This window comes from Lactuca saligna, chromosome 6 (genome assembly GCF_052625555.1).
Source record: "Lactuca saligna cultivar CGN05327 chromosome 6, ASM5262555v1, whole genome shotgun sequence".
Lineage (NCBI taxonomy): Eukaryota > Viridiplantae > Streptophyta > Magnoliopsida > Asterales > Asteraceae > Lactuca > Lactuca saligna.
The window spans coordinates 17,607,396-17,627,696 of NC_136422.1; the positions used below are offsets into that span (position 1 = coordinate 17,607,396).

A 20,301-nucleotide genomic window follows, 5' to 3' on the forward strand; every position below is an offset into this window, starting at 1 on the left:
AAACACTGCCTCGCCCTAGCGGCCGAACAAAAGGCTGATCCAGAACGTGTACCCTCGCCGTATACCGAAAGAACTCCCCCACTAGGATCTCGTATGGTCACCAGCTGACGCTCGCAGTCGATAACCGCGCCGAATCGGCTCAACCAGTCCATGCCCACTATGACACAGACATCACCCATCGCAATAGGAACCAGATCGATCGGAAACTCAACCCCAAAAATCTCTAACACACATCCCCGGAGGACCTCCGTGGCACAAATCACTCTGTCGGTAGCTATGGAAACCCGCAGAGGCCGACTCAATGCCTCACGACTAACACGGATATGCTGACTAAAGGCCAAATATACAAAAGACCGACTCGCAGCCGAGTCAAATAACACTAAAGCAGGCACAAAGTTCACAAGGAAGGTACCTATGCATAGCATAATATAAGCATAATATCTCAACACCAAAAATAAATATATATAAGGAAACGTACCAGCCACAACATCAGGTGCAGCGCGGACCTCTTCCGCAGTCAGCTGAAAGGCTCTCCCTCGAGCTCTCGGTGCCTCGGCCTTCACGGGCCGACTCTCTGTAGCTCTGATGGCGGCGGGAGCAGATCCCTGAGATGCTCCACGCAGCAGCGGACACTCCGCCTTCCGGTGTCCGGTCTGGTTGCAGTGAAAACACACTGCAAACCCCTTGGGGCAGTCCTTGGCCATATGCCCCTCCTTGCCACATTTGTAGCAAGATCCTGCTCGACAGACTCCATCGTGACCCTTGTCGCACTTCCCGTAAGTGCGGCCCTTCTGGCTCCCGGGTTTTGGATCGGCGGGCTTGGCCCGCTTGGCTGCCGGCTGGAGCTGTGCCAGCCGCCGATCCCTCCCCAGAGACTCCGCCTCCTCCCTGGCCTGAGTCTCAAGCTCAATCTCCCTCTTCCGGGCATTTGCCTGTAGCTCAGCAAATGTCCGATACGAGGAGTTCGCGGCGAACTCCTGAATATCCCGTCTCAAAATGCTCAGGTAGCGGCTCATACGTGCCTACTCAGTGGACACGTGCTCAGGGCAGAACATCGCCCTTTCATGAAACATCCTCGTGATCGCTGTAACTGACTTAGTACCCTGCTTGAGGGTCAGAAACTCCTGTGCCAAACGCTCCCTCTCCACCTGGGGAACGTACTCATCTCGGAACATGGTAGTGAACCTCTCCCAGGTCATTGCCGAAAGCTCAGAAGACGTGAAATGCGCCGTCACAAACTTCCACTAGTCCTTCGCTCCCAAGCGAAGCTGGTTCAGCGCGAACCGAACCTTCAGATGCTCAGGAGATGAGCAAGTGAAGAAGCACCCCTCCATATCAGATATCCACATCATAGCTGCCACCGGATCCTGTGTACCATCAGACTCTGGTGGTTTGGTGTTGCTGAACTCCCGAAACAGTGACGCATCGCCTCCCTGGGGTCTCGCCGCAGCGATCACTGCGGTAGCCGCTGCAACAGCAGCCTCAGAAAGAGCGGCATAACGCTCGTCAAACGTATCAATCAACGTGGTCTTAATAGACCCGAACATCTCTGGTATCTCAGCTCTGATGACCGCAGCCACCTCCTCATGAATGATCTGTCGAATCTCCTCATCACTAGCCCCGGCGCCCTCCGGCATATGACGTGTCCTCACCATGATCAACCTCTGAAATACAACATGCGATAAATTAGAATTCACTCGAACACTCTTACACCCGACAATCCACCCCTCCATGATTATTGGTATCCCAAGATTCTTATTTGGACTGTGTACTGCCCCGGTGCTTTCAGTAGTACGGGCCCAATACTACTGTCCATACTAAAACGTTTTAGTACCTTCTCTAAGTAAGTATTCTGACTAAGTCCAATTAGTCTCTTACTTCTTTCTCTTACTATCCTTATTCCCAAAATGTAAGAAGCCTCTCCGAGGTCCTTCACAGCGAAGCACTTCCCGAGCCAGGACTTAACCTCCTGCAGAGTCGGGATGTCGTTCCCTATGAGTAATATGTCATCGACATATAGAACGAGAAAGCCTACTATACTCCCACTGGCTTTGACATATACACAAGATTCGTCTTCGCTTCGTACAAATCCAAAATCTTTGACTTTCTCATCAAAGCAAAGATTCCATCTGCGAGACGCTTGCTTAAGTCCATAAATGGACTTCTCAAGCTTACACACTCTATTCGGATGCTTCGGATCCACAAACCCCTCTGGCTGAGCCATGTAAACATCCTCAGCCAACTTTCCGTTAAGGAAAACGGTCTTGACATCCATTTGCCAAATCTCATAATCATGAAATGCGGCAATTGCTAGCATCACTCTAATAGATTTAATCTTCACAACTGGTGAGAAGGTCTCATCATAGTCAACTCCGGGAGTTTGAGTAAAGCCCTTCGCGACCAATCGCGCTTTATATGTGTGTACGTTCCCATCCACATCGGTCTTCTTCTTGAAGATCCATTTTCACCCAACGGTCTTACGTTCGGGCACATAATCAACCAAATTCCAAACTTGGTTATCGTACATGGATTGGATCTCGCTATCCATTGCCTCTTTCCATTTCGCAGACTCCGGGCCTGCCATGGCTTCCTTATAGCTATTAGGTTCATCAAGATTTACTAGTGTACCATCACTAATATACGTGTCCCCTTCGGTAGTAATATGAAAACCATAAAACTGGGGTTGAACTCTAAATCTATCGGAACGTCTGAGAGGTAAGGATTCGTCAATCGGTTCAACCGGAGTTTCCTCCTCGGGTTGAATGCCAGCAGTAGAGGTTCCTTCATCTATCGACTCTTGAATCTCTTCAAGTTCGATTTGCCTCCCACTGTCTCCTTGGCTTATGAGTTCTCGCTCTCGGAAAACTCCTCTCCTCGCAACAAAGACAACATTGTCTTTCGGTCTATAGAAGAGATATTCAAAGGATGTTTGCGGGTAGCCGATGAAAATACATTGCTCACTCGAGGTTCAAGCTTATCGTGAGTATCTCGTCTTTCCCTGTCCACATCTCGTGAGTTGTTTTGGCAACCTTCTTAGTAGGGACTCGGTTAAGGATATGGGCGGCAGTCTCTAAGGCATACCCCCAAAAGAAGATAGGTAGTGAAGCACGACTCATCATAGAGCGAACCATATCCAATAAGGTCCGATTACGCCTTTCTGCCACACCATTCAACTGCGGTGTCCTAGGAGGCGTCAATTGCGAAACTATTCCACACTCCTTGAGATAATCGTGGAATTCAAGACTTAGGTACTCTCCTCCTCGATCGGATTGAAGCATCTTGATTTTCCTGCCCAATTGATTCTCCACTTCATTCTTGAACTCTTTGAACTTTTCAAAGGTGTCTGACTTTTGCTTGATTAAGTAGATATACCCATATCTACTATAGTCATCGGTAAAAGTCACATAGAAGCGGTTCCCATCCTTCGTGGTTGATCTAAAGGGTCCACATACATCGGTATGTATTAGGTCCAATAGCCCCTCACCCCTTTCACAAGTACTCATGAAGGGTGACTTAGTCATCTTTCCAAGTAAAAAAGACTCGCATGTCATCTTCCCTAAGGTCGAATGACTCCAACACTCCTTCCTTTTGGAGTTGGGCTATGCGTTTCTTGTTGACATGTCCAAGACGGCAATGCCACAAGGATGATTTATCCATACTAGTGGAAGAATCAATATTCAAAACATCATTTCCTAAGTTATCAACAATCATAACAGTTTCATATATTCCATTACATGGTATAGCTTCAAAGTAAAAGACACCATTTAGATAAGTCAAAATAGAACCATTCTCATTATTAAAAGAAAATCTAAATCCTTGTCTATATAAACCATGAAATGAAATGATGTTTCTAGCCATTTCTGGCGAATAGCAACAATTGTTCAAATCTAAAACCAAACTATTCCTAAGCACTAAAGAATACACTCCAATCTTGGTCACAGGCGACGATCTTCTGTTGCCCATGATTAGATTGATCCTTCCTTGCTCTACATCCCTACTTCTTCTTAGTCCCTGCACATTAGAACAAATGTGATAACCACAACCGGTATCAAGAACCCAAGAAATAGCATGATTAGAATCGTTAGATTTGATTGTGTATATACCTGCGAAAGATGGCTTGATCTTTCCTTCTTTGATCGCTTGCAGGTAATCCGGGCAGCTTCTCTTCCAATGTCCTATCTTGTGGCAGTGGTGGCACTCTGCCTCCTTTGGGTTGGAGCAGGGCTTAGTGGGATCAACTTTGGTCCCACTAGAAGAGGCACCATCTCGGGCTTTCACCTTGCGATAGTTATTCGATGAAGCTTTCCTCTTCTTTCCCTTCCCTTGACCAATAGCCAAGACAGGAGCAGCGGACGGATTGGGAGTTGGTGCAACAGACTTGTCCTTGAAGTTGCTCTCAGCGACCCTCAAGAGACCTTGGAGTTTGCTTAGGGTGACCTCTTCTTTGTTCATGTGGTAGGTCATCCTAAATTGGTTGTACATCGGAGGCAAAACGTGAAGCACCATATCAATCGCCAAGTCTTCACCGAAGTCAACATTTAACTTGCGAAGGCGGTCGACATACCTTTGCATCTTTTGCAGGTGCACGGTTAGAGATTCTTCATGACCCATCTTAGCGGAGATCATGTTAGTGAAAATCTCGTAACGCTCTTGTCTCGCGTTTTGGTGGTATTTCTCCAACAAGTCTTGATGCATCTCGTATGGATACATGTCCTCGTAGGACTTTTGGAATTCGGAGTTCATGGTGGCGATCATGATGCAATGTACCTTCGTTGCATCTCGCTCATGAGTTTCAAAGGCGGTGATTTCTTCGGGAGTAGCAACTTCGGGGTTGATTTTCTCGAGCTTTTCATCGAGGACATACTCTTTATCCTCATAGCGAGCAATGGTGCGAATGTATCTTATCCATTCGCTAAAGTTCGTTCCATCGAAAGTGACCTTTTGGCAAAGGCTCATCAACGTGAAAGAACTAGCAGCAGCGTTGTTTGCGTTCGACATCTTCAATTAGAAAAGGACAAAGATAGATTAGAATAAGAATCCCTAATTATCACCCAATAAGAAAAATTAGGGCTAGGATCCAACAATAACATTTACATACTAGAAAAGGGATGCCGTAATCTAACATGCAAATAAATTGAAGGTAAGTGAATGACGATTCACTAATTCTCCATTACAAAACTTAAACTATTAGTCCTAAGTGTTTTTGAGAATTCCTAGGTTCGGATGAGATTCATTGAAACTATTCAATGGCATGTTTAAATCTCGATATGCCCCTCTCGTTTGTGACTGGGATGCCGAGGATCACAAAGCGGGTGTGAATTACCATGCAAATTCACATGGTGTCTTCATTGTAACGATCACCTATTCGATGTGCCGGTAAACCACACACACTCCATCGAACTATGATAAACAATGAATCACCCTTTGCCACCTTCGCTTAGAACCAATTAGTGTGCCGGTAAACCACACACGCTCCACTAACTTCTTAGCAAGGTGCAAAGTGTAATTTCATGGGATTGCATCAATTCACTTTTCCTAAAGTAACTAAGATTGGGAAATTTTTAAAACGTGTAGTTACTTTGTATTTCTTATTATACTTTTAATGAGAAGATGAAGTTGCCTTATCCTACCCGTTCGGCTAACGACCCTCCACCAATCAAGCAAGCGGTGGGTGTGAGTGTACACCCATTAAGCGCCATTTTATAGGCCGCAACCTTATACCCACCTTATAGATCGGCTTCGTGAATGAGGCCTACTAACAGTAAGACTAGCATTTAATTATACATATATATATATATATATATATATATATATATATATATATATATATATATATATATATATATATTATTCTAGTAATATCATATTAGTATAGGGTTGTATTTTAAAACCTTTTAAAATCTAGGGTTTGAAATTTAAGTTGTCTAAATTAAAACTTTTAATCACAAATATAAATTTCAAAACTTTAGGGTAGGTTTTAAACATTTAAAACATGAAGGATCAAATAACAAATAATTCCAATTAACAATTAATATCCTAATTATCTTTATTTGATTTATTCATGATTTCTTTTAAGATAATTATCAACATAATTAATCATTTATCACATAAGGAAATTAAATATTTTATTAGATGGTAAATATCTTTAATTTGATCAAGATAATAGTCATATATATCAAAAAATCGGATTAGGGTTGATCTAATATGATTAAGGTAAGTTTCCATAAGATAAACATGGAAAAATCCCGGTTTTGCCTTATCCAGACGCTCGGACTCGCCGAGTACAGGCCTACTCGCCGAGTCCACTTTGGAACTCGCCGAGTACATGACTCATAAACCCAAAATCGAATTTTGCAGGTTTGTTTCAGTTAATCAAGCAACAATTTAAAGAAAACCAAGCTAGGCTCTGATACCACTGATGGGTTTTAGCCATAAGAACTTTCCTATGTGCACATGCAAAACCCTAATGCTCGGATCTAGGCTTTCTAATTAAACATGCTTTGAATCCAAGACTTCTAATGGCTAATTAGGTTAAATAACAACATTGAAACAGATCTAGAATCATACCTTTGAGTTCCTTGTTGATCTTGTTGTCTTGGAGCTTCTAGAGTCACAAATGTCACTCCTCTAATGGCTTACAAACACCAATAGCAAGCAAGATGATTTAGGAGAGAGGAGAGGGGAGGAATTCGGCCAGAGTATCTCTACTTTAGATGGTGTGTCGAATTCCCTCACCCCTAGGGTCTATTTATACTTGTAGACTCCTTAAGGGTTACAACCTAAACCCTAATTGGATAACTTAGACTTTTAGTTGATCCATATCCTTTCCTTGATAACCCTATGGACGATTTTGGCTTATCCAAGCCCTAGAGATCGTCCATCCTATCTAGGATAAGGATTTATAGTCTAAAGTGTAACTATCAAACAATTTACAGTTTATACCCTCTTATTTAATTAATCTCTTTAAGTCACCAAGTTAATTCCAATTAATCTATGACTTATATTAATTAAATAACCATATATTATTCCTTATAATATTTACTCTCTCTTAACAAATCATCCATCAAGTTGCTATGGTGAAGGCAACCCAAAAGGACCATGCACAACCGGATCAAATACTTGCCTAATATAGTTGCAGCCTTAGACACTATTCCAATAAATAATGGCCTGCTACTTAGCTCCAAATTCTCACACTCGATTAGGGTTTCACTCAAGGGGCTGGTGAGAACAAATGACGGCCATTAGGCCCTTTAAATAAGTCTCAAACCCGAGAAATTAGGGTTTCATTATACAGCGCTGACTCGCCGAGTCCATATCCTGGACTCGTCGAGTCCAGGCGCGATCCCGCGTCCAGATCCGCGTCCCTACTCGGCGAGTCTGAGCTCCAACTCGCCGAGTCCCCTCTCAAATCAACAAAATATAATAAACAAGATACCTGATAAAATCCGGCTGTTACAGGTGTATTTTACACATTTAAAATACTTGGTGGTTTAATCTTATTAATTAAACTGTACTCTTAATTTAATTAAACTTAAACGATGTATTTATGGAATTATTAAATCCTTTAATTAAACACTTTAATTAATTTAATGAAGTCCATAAAGTTTAAATTTAAACTTTTAAAATTCCAGGGTTTGGACTTTACAAATTCCAAAACTTGAGCAAGTTTTGGAACTTTTCAAAATTCTTGGATTTTCATAACTTATGAGTTTATTATGGTTTAATGAAAAACTTTTCAAGTTGCATAACTTTAGGATAAGTTATGGAAGACATAAAATCAATTTATGATGACATTAAAAATAGAGACTCTTTCATTTTCATAACCTATGAGACTTAATGTGCTTTTAAATGAAAAACTCTTCATTTTCCATAACTTGAGGACAAGTTATGGAGTTCATAAAAAATATTAAGATCAAGCTACCAATTAACACATTAATTAATTAAGTTTTTTTATGAACAAGATCAAACTCATAAATAAAGACAATTCATATCAACATTTTTCAAGAACTTAGCTAATCATAAAAATTAACATAACTCTTGAAACTTTGACAATTATCCTTTATTTGGATGAGAATAAACATTACCATAGTAACAAAAACAAATTTTATGAACAAAAACACTTTGTGGTAATGATTCTAATCCAAAACAGGCCAAAAACACGAATATATGCTGCTAGGGGTTCCAACTCGTCGAGTGCATGAACAAACTCGATGAGTTGGATGCATTTGTTCATGGACTCGTCGAGTCTGTTGTCCAAACAAAAAAAATCGGTTTTTTCCAGCTAGTTGCATCAAGTACAATTGAAAACAACCCATAGATCTAATACCACTGTTGGGTTTTAGTATACTACAACATCTTATGGTGCACATACAACCCTAAATACCTTGGATCTATGTTTTCACTAATTATACATGAAAATGGTTTCTAAGGTATTAAACCTACAACTAGCATGCGTTTGATATAAACCATATAAAATACTAGTTAAAGAGCTTAGCCCCAATAGCATGGAAGCCTCAAGTGGAATCACAACACATCTTGGACAAAGGAGAAACTTGAGAGAGAATTACCATGCACACAAAAACACCACAATCTACAAGAATACACTAGTGGCCATTTAGGGTAATGGAGTATGTATTTATATGTGGGATTTCAAAGGTCATGGATATAACCCAAATCCATACCTATGGGTTTTATGATCCATGGTTCATGTGGCCCAACTCTTCATGTATCCATACATAAACTTGGTCCAACATGGATCATAAGCCCAACATATATAAATATAACTAAGTAACATAATTAGTCAGTATAGATTTAATTAGTCTCTTTTGATCACTAAATTAATTCCAAATTAATTCTTGATCAATACTAATTAACTCATATGATTTCATATTAATATATTATAACTTATAACATATTAATAAATCATATATAACCTCTTCTCTCAAAAGTCTATCCTAACAAATTTTCCTGATAATATGCAACCCAAATGGACCATGCTGCTCTCGGGTCGAGTGCATACCAATAATAGTTATGGGCTTAGACATCTAATCCAACAATCTAGCCACCGAGGCTGCTTCATGTTCAAATTCGGCTGGTCCATGAGGTACCTCAGACTCTTGTGATCCGTGTAAATGGTACAACGGACCCCATAGAGGTAGTGTTGCCAAATCTTGAGGGCGAAGACAATCGCCCCCAACTCCTAATCGTGCGTCGGGTAGTTTGCGTCGTGAGGCTTCAACTACCTCGAAACGTACGTGATAACATGCCCTCTCTGCATCAATACCACACCCAATCTTGATATAGACAGATCACAATATACCACAAAATCCTCCACGCCCTCTGGCAGGGCGAGGATCGACGCCTCGCATAGTCTCTGTCTCAATGCCTCAAACGCTGCCTACTGTTCAGGCCCCCAGCGAAAAACAACAACTTTCTTCGTCAACCGGGTCAGGGGTACGACTATCTTGGAGAAATCCTGAATGAATCTCCGGTAATAACCCACCAATCCCACTAGGGTTTCATCAAACAATGATGACTTGCCGAGTCCAGGATATGGACTCGCCGAGTCGCCAACTTAAGCGTGCCCCCGGACCGCGTCCCTACTCGGCGAGTCGGACCTACAACTCGCCGAGTCCAAGTCTAAAATGACAATTACTTAGATAAATTTTTACGTACCAGGAACCAGGTGTTACACCCAATCACACTATGTTTAAAAAAAAGAGGGAGGGAGAAGAGTAGTACACTACTACTACTCGTGAAGCATTTCAAAATAGCCCCCATCAACCGCATGTCCCGACTATTAGCAGCCGTATTGACCAACTTCCAGCAGTCGTGCTACCAGCTCTCGGCAACCGCGCTACCCAACTTTTGTTAGCACTTGTGTTTCCTATCTTTTTCAACACCCGTGTCGCCCAGTTTCCAGCAGCTATGCGTCAATCATTCCCTTTTATCGAATCCTCTAAGAAAAAGGGGGGGGGGGGGGAAGGATTGGTACGACTATGTGGAAGTGATTTTTATTCCGAAGGGATAGAGTTAAAGTATACAAAGAGCTGATACTATACATGATAGTGCATTCCCGAGGTGACATTAGATTGAAAGAGCAACATCGTACTTCAACCCTCGGGAGTCTCATTGTCCATTTCTTAGTAGTCGTGTTGCTCATCCATTTCTAGCAGCTCGCTGCCCGACCCTCAACAACCCCATCGCTCAATTCTCGGCAATATTCCCACTACAACCTCTTGACAACAACTCCTCTATCCAGCTCTCAGTAGCCTTAACTCTCGACAAACATCCTAGGAAGCTAGGCACCGATCGTCACTACAACTACAAATGCAACAAAGCATCAGGTGCCATTACACTTCAACCCAGACTGATTACCTGGGCTGGACACACAGATATTAGACTGCTATGCCTAACTCGCAAGGTTTATTACCCTTGCCTTGAGTTTCCTGGCTTCTCATCCCGACTCCATTATAGCGGCAAGCTCCGCATGTAAGGTTCAGTACCCTTGCCTTGAGTCGCTTGGCTTCTCAGCCCGACTTCATTATAGCACCAAGCTCCGCATGCAAGGTTCAATACCCTTGCCTTGAGTTGCTTGACTTCTTAGCCCAACTCCATTATATCAGCAAGCTCGGCATGCAAGGTTCAGTACCCTTTCCTTGAGTCGCATGGCTTCTCAGCCCGACTTCATTATAGCGACAAGCTCTGCATGCAAGGTTTAGTACCCTTGCCTCGAGTTACCTGGCTTCTCAACCCGACTCCATTCTAGCGGCAAGCTCTGCCTGCAAGGTTCAACATCCTTGGCTTGATTCCCCTGGCTTCTCAGCCCGACTCTAGCGGCATGCTTCGCCAACGAGGCTCAAAGGATCGCAACCTTTGCCTACATGATTCCACGCGATGCCCTCCCACGTGATGTATCTACGATCACTGGCTACTAAGCCCGATCTGCATGCGATGTTCTACCACGTAACATCTTCATGATCATTGGCTGCTATGCCCAAGCATTTCTTCTAAGTCGCGCATTGTCGCGAATCAGTAGTGGCGCATCATAAGCTTATACCACGCTTAACACTACACCTTTGGTGTTTCTTCTCCCATAATCGTCATGGATCTCTTGTGTTCGGACGATCGATAAAGCATTTTCCACATTACATCCTTCCATAGTGAGGTTACTCTCTAGCAAGAAGGTTATCACGACATCAACCCTACTACCTACTACCTTTCAACATCTCCGTTGCCTGGCTCTCGAAAACGGTCTTGTTGTACAACCCATACTTGTAGCCTCACTGCTTACCCTTCAACATCTCTATTTGCATGGCTCTCGACAACAACCTCACTGTGCGTTCCCTACCTATAGCCTCGCCGCGTATCCCTCAACATCTTTGTTCCCTGGCTCTTGGAAATGGTCTCTCTGCGCAACCTATACCTATAGCCTTACCGCTCATCCCTCAACATCTTTGTTTCCTGGCTCTTGGAAATGGTCTTGCTATATAACCCCGGCATATAGCCCCGCCGCTTATCCCTTAACATCCCTGTTTCCCGACTCTCGGAAACAGACTCGCTGCATATTTCCTACCAATAGCCTCACTGCATATCCCTCAACAATTCTATTGTCTGTTTCCTGGCTCATCCCTCAACATCTTTGTTTCCTGGCTCTTGGAAATGGTCTTGCTATATAACCCCGGCGTATAGCCCCGCCGCTTATCCCTTAACATCCCTGTTTCCCGACTCTCGGAAACAGACTCACTGCATATTTCCTACCAATAGTCTGTTTCCCGACTCTCGGAAACAGACTCGCTGCATATTTCCTACCAATAGCCTCACTGCATATCCCTCAACAATTCTATTGTCTGGCTATCGACAATAGTCTCGTTGCGTGACCCCACTAGCAACCTAATCACCCTGCTCTCGGAACCTAATCAACAACCTTACAGCTTATCAGTTTGACAACATCCATCTCAGTCAAGAGTTTTGCTACTTTTTATAATGCCAACAACTTCGTCGTTTATTGATACAACAACCTTGCCTTATTCATCATAGTCTGATCCGGCTACCTATGCTACCCACATCAGACTGGGGGAATCCAGCTTGGTAAAGCCCAAGCAAGAAACACCTTCAGGATAATTATTAATGTTCATCCAAACCAGACTATATAGACGGTTATAGGTGACATTCCACCTGCGCATGACTACAACAACAACTGCGCCAGATAACTGTCTCAGGGACTGAATGGCGAGCTTATACCTCTTAGATACCTTGGCCCGACGCCTTATCGACACCATTGTCACATAGCAGCCCCGCTCTGCATAACATTATTAGTAGCCTTGCTCTGCATAATGGCAACAACAACTATATATATATATATATATATATATATATATATATATATATATATATATATATATATATATATATATATATATATATATATATAACCACCCTAACATTATCAGGGACCAAGGGTGCCTCATGAAGTAACTACTTTGTGGTTGTAATGATAATTGAATATTTGGCGTGTGTGTGTGTGTGTATATATATATATATATATATATATATATATATATATATATATATATATGGGTAAAAGTTCAACAATAAATCATTTTAAACCATAGAACCATGGAACCATTATTTCAAGTTTTAGATCTTATTATTTATCGAAAAAAATTCTAAAAATATAGAAATTAATAAATTTTTAACTTCTTTCCATTGATATCAAATTTGATAAATTTATGTTATTTTTTTTAACTATTCAGATTCACATTATAAATCATTAACTTTGTATAAATTCGATATATGAATCTGTACGAATTCAAAGTGCGAATCTACACAGATTCACAGTGTGAATCTGCGCAGATTTCACAGTGTGAATCTGCACAGATTTCACAGAGTGAATCTGTATAGATTCACAATGTGAATCTAAACAAATTCACATTATGAATCTCTAAACAAATGGTTGGACACCCGTGCGAAATATATATATTATTTCAAATAACATCATTTAAATTCTAACTCATATTCGTTTATTTATGGATTTCAATTGTTTTAATTATATATATATATATATATATATATATATATATATATATATATATATATATATATATATATATATATATCACATGATTTAGAGAACATTACCATGATTACATGGAATATGACACTTAACCACTCCTTCTACTTCTACTCAACTTGAATGTTAGCTAGTTAGTCAAACTCATTCTAAAGCAACGTGTGTATATATATATATATATATAATATATATATATATATATATATATATATATATATATATATATATATATATATATATATATATATATATATATATATATATATATATAATCCCACGTGATCATTTCCTATATTATATTAGTATATAATTTATAGGGTAAATTACATGGATGATCCCTATAGTTTAAGGTAATTTGCGTGTTTGGTCCTTACCAATTTTTTTTAATTATGACCGTTCCTAATTTTTATTTTTGTTGCACGTTTGGTCCATATCCGCTATAAAAAGACTATTTTATCCTTAATATGTTATTCATTTTTTGATTTATTATTTTTTTCCTTTTATATTAAAAATATATTAAAAATGAAAAAAATTAAAAGAATCCTTAAAACCCTAAGAAACGCCTCGAACCCCTTCTTGGCTACTTCTTCATCTGTCGTCTTCCATCATCGCCATTCACCGACTGCATCTCCGGCCATTCCAACAACATCGTCTTCTTCACCTTCTTGGCTCCTTCTTCACATGTCGTCCTCTTGGCTGGTGAGAAAACGCTCCATATCCTTGTCCTCTTCACTCGTGGGACTAACCTGTCTCTCTACTCTGTATCTCTCTATTTCACTTGAAAGAAGACGAAGCCTTAAAGTCTAATTGCCTCGCTTATGATTTCGCCACCAACATCTATTGCCAGTGCCACCAGAGAAGGCGGAGGTGAAGCTGGCACTCGAATTTGACGAGACAATACAAACTTGAGCATTGGCCTCTTTCTCTATCTCGGGATGGGAAAAGTGTTATCGATCCAGAAGCCACAAATATAATAGATTTTATGTTTAATTTCAGTTTTTGTGCCCAAACCGACCCTACAACATTGGTTAGGTTTGATTTCTACTTTAATTTTTAGTTTAGGATTTGATTGAGTTCTAGGTTTAAATTAAGTTTCACATTAATTTTTCAGTTTGATTTCACTTTTAGCTTTGATTTCAGATTTGATTTTGAGTTTTGGGTTTGATTTCAGTTTCAGTTTTGATTTTAGTTTCAATTTTAGGTTTGCATCGTGGATCAATTTAAGGTTCAAGTTCCATTGATTTTGGTGATTATCAGAACACTCTTCATTTTAGCCGGAGAAGAGAGTTGCGGGGGTAGATGGATGTGGAGTCAGAGAAGATGCCATCAATATGTAAGATTTCCCGATGAGAGGACTGGGTATTTCCGGCGACTGAACACAAGGAGGGGAGGAGGGTTGAGTGGTGTAGCTCTTTAATCATAACAATATATACATATATACATTTAATTAATATATATTTTTTATATTCAATTAATATTTTTTTAATTAAATGACAATTTAAAATAGATAAAACAAATTAAAAGGGTAAAATAGTCTTTTTAGAGTGGACCTGGACCAAACGTGCAACAAAAATATAAATTAGGGATGATCCGAGTTAAAAAAAATTTGTTACGGAAGTATGCAGATTACCCTAAACCACAGGGACCATCCGCATAATTTTACCCTAACTTAACCACTTGGGTTGTGGTGACTTGGTAAGGCATGTGGAAGATATGGTGGATAACCTATTGATCCATGTTCAAATCCTGGCACCACTCAGCCCTTGTGGCCATGGAGGTTCGCCTGCAGTGACTCCAGGGCATGAGGCAAAACTTTATGTTTGCAGCGGGGGATTAGTCGGTGCGCGAAAGCTGGCCCGGAAACCCTCGTTAGGGAAGTTCCCTTTCCAAAAAAATAATAATTTACCCTAACTTATAAACACCATGCTCCAAGGTGCAATTATCCGTCAAATATATTCAACTAGCAGGGATGGTATATCTACCTTCCTTCGAAGCAATGACTCCCTATTCTCCTCCCCCACATATACCCCCCCACACATAAAAAGAACTGAAAGAATCGTTCTAACCACGACTTTTCCCTTTTCTTTTTCTTTTCATTGAGTAATGTCCAAGCTCTTGTTCCATTCTCTCTTGCTTCTATTTCTCATCATATAATAACCAAATACACAAACAGGAATAAATCTTTTTACATGGAAAAACAACACCAAACCAGAATTATTTCTCATGTTTTGATCATCGCCATCATCATCTTCCTTTGCATTGCTTCTTTTGCTTTATGCATCATTTGTGAGTTGAAAAAATCAAAGGTATTTTCATATATATATATATACTTCAAACATCCACTTGCTAATTTTACGTGGGCTAGCTCCGGTCGTTTGAACTTAGTAGTTGGCGGGTTTTAATTCTCCGTTTTGCAGAAAGAGGAGATTAGAGTGGATGGAAAGTTATGCTATTTGCCTCAAAGCCGGGCATTTGTTTATGGAATTGCAGCTTTGATATGTTCCTTCATTGCCCAAGTCATAGGGACAGGGTTCTTCATTTTCTGTAGAAGATCAGCCGATTTCAAGTCTTCAAAGAGTTCCTTTGCAAGCATTATTTTGTGTCTCTCATGGTAACTTCGTTTCAAACCCACTACTCAATTCGATTTGCAATATTCGATACTATATCAGATTTGACATTCGATTTGTTAAAGTAAAATGAAATGGTTTACAACTTTGAAATTGATAAGATTCAATAAAAGCATCAGTACTGTTTTTGTTGGTAAAATTTTCCAAATAAAACCGAATAATGTTTATATGCGGTTTTAAAAATGGTGTTATGCCTGACGTATTTCTTTAGTTAAAACGTACATATACCAATTCTAAAGGATAACGACATTCTATTTTTAGCCGCGAATGTATCATTTTGAAAACGTTATTATTCTGGATTAATTAATTTGTGTTCTTGAAAGTAGGATATATACTTCTGCCTTTTTTTTTTTTTAGTTAAAGATGTCATATATGTAACTGATAGTTCCATTTTGATGGTGATCTTCTTTCAAATAATAATGAAAATTATACAAACGGTGTTGTTTTCTACAAAGAGACTTCCGAACAACATCAGAATGTGAAAGTTGAGCATCAATTCTTTCGTGTTTTCTATTATAACCGTTCAATTATAATATCATATTTTCAATATTTTCTTATTAAATTATTATATACTGAAAAATCTATCTATTTATAAAAATATAAGGCATTTTCTATTTCGAGAATATTATTACTCCAACTTAATATATTTTTCAAATTACAATATTGTTTCTAAGAGACAAAAAATCACCAATACATACATTATACTAATAAACAAACAAACGGATTCGTTTTAAATGGAACTATGGAAGCCAAGGTTTGCACCTCCATGAAATTAAAACTTTTTGTAATTTGAAATATAAAAAAAAGCTGAAAATCTGTATTTTGAGTTATTTTATTTTGTAGTCGAAAATCTAGATCCTCCCTACTGCTCCTTTCATGAGTATTCATATACAGATTCAAACTCTTAAAATTTGATAGAGTAAATTACAACGGTTGAATTAACCGTTTTGATCCTTAAGTTTAAAATTTAATAGGTTATATGTCTGTAATTTGTCAACATTGCACTGCAAGTCCTTACTTTAATCATTTTTTTAAAATTATATATATATATATATATATATATATATATATATATATATATATATATATATATATATATATGATTAGGTTATTTTGTTCTAATATTTAGGATTCATTATGTACCAATCATTTTAGTTATTTTAAAAAAGTAATTAATGCATATTACATATTGAAGATATAATGAATATTAATTAAATATTTAGGATTTAATATGCATTAATTACTTTTTTAAAATAACAAAAATGATTAGTCCAGAATCAATAATACATACACATAATAGATAGTAGAAACATTTGAACCTAACTCTCTCTTTCTCATTCTCTCTCTCTCTCTCTCTCTCTCTCTCTCTCTCTCTATATATATATATATATATATATATATATATATATATATATATATATATATATAAATTTCATTTAGATCTTAATTTTAATAGAATTAATATAGATTGTTTATAAAATTATTATTATTTTTTTTAAATCAATTATCTAATTTATATAAATCATATTATTATTTATTTTTAGATTTATTTAATTATCTTTCTTTTGGTTAATATTTTTAATGTTTTGTTTGAATATATTATTTGATATTGTTTTTTTAACGTTTCGTTTGTTTATAACTTTTTTTTTGTTATTTTTATATTTTTTTCGAATAGATAAATTAAAATAATAACCTAAATATTTTTGACATTTTATTTAAATATATTATTTGATGTTGTTTTTTTATATTTTTTTCGTTTACACTATATAATAATGTTTTTTTTACATTCAGTTTTATGGTTCTATGTGTTTTTCGATTACATAATTCGTTTATATGTCAGCACTTCTTCATTTATTGTGTATAATTATATTTTTTGTATAACTATTTATAAAAAAAAACCAACATCAAATAATTTTAATGGAAGACTAATAGTTATCCAGGTTATTGTTTTAATATTTTCATAGAAAAAAAAAGTCAAAAAATTTATATGATTTAAACGAACAAAACATTAAAAAACAACATTAAACAATATAATAATAATAATAATAATAATAATAATAATAATAATAATAAGCAAAATAATCTACATTAATTCTGTTAGAATAAAGATAAATATATATATATATATATATATATATATATATATATAGAGAGAGAGAGAGAGAGAGAGAGAGAGAGTCAAGATCAAATAAGAAGGAAATTTTTGGTAGGAAGGTAACAATTTTTTTTATATGCATATTTTCTTAGCAAAAAATGAAATGAATCATTAGATGATTCAAAACTAAGATGATTTACAAGAAAAAATTCCGAAAAAAATGCCTTCATGATTCATTTTTAAGTAAATCAAGAAAAAAAAAAATCACTTTTATGACAATTTTAGTGAATATCAACAAAATCATCATAAAAATGAATCATCGAAATGTTTTTGTGGGATTTTTTTGGTGAATCACGTTATTATTAATTTATTTGGTGATTCATTTGTTTTTTTTGCCAAAACAATAAGTCGAATAAAAATTTCTTACCTTCTTACGAAAAAAAATTTCTTACCGGATCTATATCCCATATATATATATATATATATATATATATATATATATATATATATATATATATATATATATATATATATATATATATATATATATATAGTTGTTAAAAGAAAAAAGAAAGGTAATTTTGTCTTTTTATATGGAGTAAGGATCTGTAGTGCAATATTCACAAACCACAAAAATATAACCTATCAAATTTTAAACTTAGGGACCATAATTGAAAATTCGATCAAGGACCATTTCTGTAATGTACTTAGTTTGATATTATCATGAATTAGTAATATATATATATATATATATATATATATATATATATATATATAACTATTTAAAATGAACATTTGGTAATTATTGTTTAAAAATCCTGGTAATTAGAAAGTTTGGATTATTTAAAGTCGTGAAACATAATTTCAGATCAAAGCATTTCGGTGGTACACACGAAAGTCTTTAATCAAATAAAACTAACTATTCAAGAACAGAGAATGAAGAAAATTATATTATATTGTGTACCAGAATTCGTATATGATAAAGAAGACAAAATTAAACATTTCGTCCAAAAACTATCAAAACTGTCATATAATAGTTTTCTAACCATTATAAAACTATCACTAAAATCCCCTTAAAACAGGGTATAAGATTAGGTCAAAAAACGACTTTGCTCCTTGGACCCTGCCAGAGGTTTCCATACCTTGGACCCTGCTGCCAGGGGCGATGTCCCATGACCTCCATGAGTTTAGGGGCTTCTCGTAAATAACAGTTTACTTTCAATCAAAACAAAGTTAAACAAATATGAAATCTACACCATCCTAACATGTTTAATATTTATCAAGGAAAATTTGATCAACAAATTAATCTCATTACACTTAAATAATATTAGTGATACAGATCACCCACAATTATGTTATATATTTTTTTCTAAAATTATATTATTTTAACTATAGGGCGAGTTTTTTCATGGCGTTTATTTTGATGGGAATCGCATCAAGCATGAGCCGGAAACAGATATACGGGGAAGGGTGGGTGGACGGGAAGTGTTACCTTGTAAAGAATGGTGTATATGTTGCTTCGGGAATACTTTTCATTATCGCCATTATTTCAACAATCTTTTCTTGTTTCTTAATCCTTAATATGCATCGACCTATGCACACTCAAGTGAAATGAGATACAACTCACCCTTTAACTCTTGGTCATATATAGTGTAAGCCTAGAAAGATATATATAGATATATTTTCTTCTTTAACAACATACTTGTAAAAAAACAAATTTTCAATGATATAGTTGAATCCTTGTAATTAATTATATTATTTACATTACAACTAAGTTAAATAACATAAATCATTAATAAGAGTTGAAACCTGCACAACAAAAATGTTAAAAAAAATTATTATTCTTTTTTATTTTATTTTTAAGTAAATTACACTAATGGTCTATCATGGGCTTATGGATAACCTGCGAGTTCAAAATCTAACTATTTTTTCCCATTTGGACTGTCCATTAAATTTCATTCTTTTTTTTATTTTTTTTTTGGTTATATATATATATATATATATATATATATATATATATATATATATATATATTATTTTATTATTATTTATAAAGTTATAATTAATATTGGACCACCATGCCACCACTGACATGTTTGCTCATCATCTCACTACTAGAAAACAATAATTTAATGATACATATTGCATGTCTGAAAAGAGTACAGATGATATGCAAATGCGTCTCATTAAATCCCATGTCATAAAAGAAGATGATACATATTTGCATGTCATACACTTACGGAACATATTTACGACATACATTGCATAATCTTAAAGCCATATTATAAAGAAAGACGTCACACATTTTTGCGTGTCATATTTCTAAATGTTTTTTTTTAAAAAAAAAACTTATTTATAGACTTAGAAAATATCAAATTAAATAAAAATTAATATCTTATAATAAAAAATAATATATCATACAAAAACAAAATATAAATAGGCAATCTATTTCACAATATATTGTACGTCAAATACAAATAATCATTCCAATGCTAAATAAATTGAAT

The 20,301-nt window shown here is 36.7% G+C and overlaps 1 protein-coding gene across 1 annotated transcript; it reads left to right on the forward strand.

Annotated features, from left to right (window-relative positions):
- Window positions 1–15,118: 15,118 nt before the first annotated feature.
- Window positions 15,119–19,556, forward strand: LOC145001265 (chitin synthase, putative (DUF1218)). The gene is made up of 3 exons (XM_078960634.1): window positions 15,119–15,378; window positions 15,490–15,683; window positions 19,190–19,556. Exons 1-3 carry the CDS (start codon window positions 15,262–15,264, stop codon window positions 19,407–19,409), a joined length of 531 nt encoding a protein of 176 aa, XP_078816760.1. The 5' UTR covers window positions 15,119–15,261; the 3' UTR covers window positions 19,410–19,556.
- The last annotated feature ends 745 nt before the right edge of the window (window positions 19,557–20,301 follow it).